Below are 2724 nucleotides of genomic sequence, written 5' to 3'. Positions count from 1 at the left end.
ATGTACCAAGGTAAAATGAAATGTCAAAATGGACACGATCCATCGGTTGATACTCGCTGACGGAGCTATATCTGGGTTCTGAAGCATCCCCTTGATGTAACGTGCGTCCACTTCGATGATTAAATTTCGGACCCCTAGGAGATAAAGACGGAGTGCTCGGAGACTGCGAAACAGGCCATAGATCTCGAGTTTGGGCTGGGAGAACCGTCGCTCGCGGTCATTGAGGGTGATGGAGCCAAATCGACTATAAAATCGACGCTTGGAATTTTCACTGTCCTGTTGGCAGAGGTAATACCCTACAGCGAGATAGGAGGTATCCACAGCAAGGATGACTGGGGACTCCGACGTGTAATCAATGGGACGCAACGCCAGCGAGTCTAGGACGGCCTGCTTAAGGTCCTCCTGTGCTAGACTTTGCTCCGGACCCCATTCAAACGGTACACCTTTACGAGTAAGCTGGACTAAAGCATTGGCGCGATGTGCGAAGTTCCGGATGAAAATACGGAGGACTCCGACCGTCCCTAGAAAAGCGCGAACCTCAGAAAGCGACTTACAGGGTCCCCAATTACGGATGACCTCCACGCGCGATTCATCAGGGATCCGGCCTTCGTAGGTACAGCGGTGTCCGATAACTACAATCTCCGGACCGCAGAGGGTGAGCTTTAAGCCCGAAAATGTTCCCCCACAGTACTTCATTCGCTGTACGACGCGGTTGAGGTTCTGGAAGTGTTCCCACACGAAGCGACGGATGCCTGAATTTTCTGGGATCGTCTCATAGGTACCGTCTGCTTGGATGTAACGGCTCGGAGGTCCTTTGACTGGCACATCATCGATATAGGGAATTGTAACGTCTGGTATCTCGGGCTGGAGGATAGCGGTCACATCGTCGTGAAATATGGGCACGGAATTACTCCATCCCATGGGAAGGGTGACTAGTCGCATCGCTCCGAAGGGTGTCTGGAAAGTAGTAAGGTCCCTGGATGACTCTGCAATTTCTCGCTCGTCATATCCCACATATAAATCCAACATAGCGCCACAGGCGCGTCCCGCGAATTGCTCCGCCATGTGTTCAGGGATCGGAGGGACGCTGGAGTGTTGAATCATAATGGCATTGAGCGGTTCCAAGCTATGAACGAGCCGGAGCGACTTCCCATCCTTCTTGAGTACGCAGAACCATCTGGAGCGGTAAGAAGCATTAGACGGCTCATAAACACCCGCCGCAATCTTCTTTTTAATTACTGCGCAGACTTCGTTGTAGATACCAGGCGGAATGGGAATATTCTTCTGGATCCACGGCGTATGAGGGAGTACTGGGAATTCGATGGGAGGAAAGAAGTCCTTGCAAAATCGGCCACGCTCCGAGTCATTCCAGGCAAATGCCTGGTCATGCTTGCACATAAACTCGTCCATTAGATTTAGCTCCGCTTCTGTAAGGAATCCACTAGGATGGGCCTTGTGTAGCGCATCCCTACGCTCTTGTGAATATCGTCTGGTTGGCTGGAAGGAAGGGGGAATTGGGGATAAAATCGGCATGTTGGCCAGCGGATCTCCTACAATATTGCGCTGGATTCTATACTCCTTGGGCAACGTCGCAGGGACTGCTCGGACCTTCTTGGCGACTGGTTTATACTTTTTCTTTGTGGCAGCAAAAATCGGAACTGGTGAATCTGCCACGCCATCGAATAAATTAATGGATGAAAAATAAGACCGGACCACTGGAGACTCGCAGGCGGAAAGATAGAGGAAAGGAATGGAATTATGTATTGAGGTTTTGCTATTTTCTTGATCACCTAAAATATGGAACGCAGAAATCCGAAACTGGGCGGGGGTATCTGTCTCTTCGATGACAAGGGCCGCCCACTGCTCCTCGTCCAAGTCACCTAAAAATAAATCATCCCGCTCTAGAGGCGGGGCCTCGAAATCGAGGGCGACCTCTTGGAAATGTCGGGATAGTGGAAACAATTCCAGAGTTGGGGTCGTTGATCGTGATCGTCTGGTCCTCATTTTTGAAATTTTTGATGCAACTCTCCGTTAATACATCGAAGGGACGTCCCAATAAAATGTTGTAGGCTGGATCCCTAATAACATGGATCTGGAGGTAAACGGTAATATCTCCGACCTGGAAGGGAATATTATGCGCCAGTCCCAACGACATATCGATCGTTTTGTTCGCCGACTGCATCTGGAGCTGAATGATGGGATCGTACTGAAGTCCTAGAGAATGGCAAACTGCTTCTGACATTGCGACGATTTGGGAACCTGGATCTAAAATTGCCTCGACCTTCTCCTGGTTGTCTATGAGCCCCATAATGGACCGCAGAGCATGCGACTCCTTGGCCACGACCAACTGCTTCGGCGTCTCCCCCGGACCTAGACTCCGGAGATAAATTTCATAGGGGTCGGGTACCACCAGCACTCCAGGACGGATTGAACTACCGCTGTGAATTAATTGCTCCACGTCTGGCAACTCCGGACCATCGTCTTCATCCTCCACTTCCTGTATAGTGGCTTGGAGTCGAACAGCGGGCGGCGCGGGCACTTTCTTGGGTGTCACAATGTCCCTATATTTCGCACGGACCTCCGGAGCGATGGATAATAATTCCTCAGAGGTCAACGAAATATTCGGAGTCTTGAGCGACCGCTCAAACACCAGGTCTGAGATGCGAGGATTATAAACAGGGGGCCTGGGTGCGGTAGGCTGGCTCCTTGGCTTGTGACGCATCT

General features: G+C 50.9%; 3 protein-coding genes across 3 annotated transcripts; all 3 read right to left on the bottom strand.

Annotated features, from left to right (window-relative positions):
* Positions 1-510: 510 nt before the first annotated feature.
* GLOTRDRAFT_9398 (uncharacterized protein) lies at positions 511-774 on the bottom strand (the record flags this gene model as incomplete). The annotated part of the gene is made up of 1 exon (XM_007873498.1): positions 511-774. A coding segment is annotated over one exon (264 nt), but the record flags the coding sequence as incomplete, so codon positions are not given.
* A 423-nt stretch (positions 775-1197) lies between these two features.
* GLOTRDRAFT_14679 (uncharacterized protein) lies at positions 1198-1533 on the bottom strand (the record flags this gene model as incomplete). The annotated part of the gene is made up of 1 exon (XM_007873497.1): positions 1198-1533. A coding segment is annotated over one exon (336 nt), but the record flags the coding sequence as incomplete, so codon positions are not given.
* Positions 1534-1891: 358 nt separating this feature from the next.
* On the bottom strand, positions 1892-2722 carry GLOTRDRAFT_51491 (uncharacterized protein; the record flags this gene model as incomplete). The annotated part of the gene is made up of 1 exon (XM_007873496.1): positions 1892-2722. The coding sequence occupies one exon, from the start codon at positions 2720-2722 to the stop codon at positions 1892-1894; it is 831 nt and encodes a 276-aa protein (XP_007871687.1).
* Positions 2723-2724: the final 2 nt, after the last annotated feature.

This window comes from Gloeophyllum trabeum (genome assembly GCF_000344685.1).
Source record: "Gloeophyllum trabeum ATCC 11539 unplaced genomic scaffold GLOTRscaffold_00261, whole genome shotgun sequence".
In the NCBI taxonomy this organism is placed as follows: Eukaryota; Fungi; Basidiomycota; class Agaricomycetes; order Gloeophyllales; family Gloeophyllaceae; genus Gloeophyllum; species Gloeophyllum trabeum.
The sequence above is the reverse complement of the archived record's forward strand: the minus strand, read 5'-3'. Positions and strand labels throughout refer to the sequence as shown.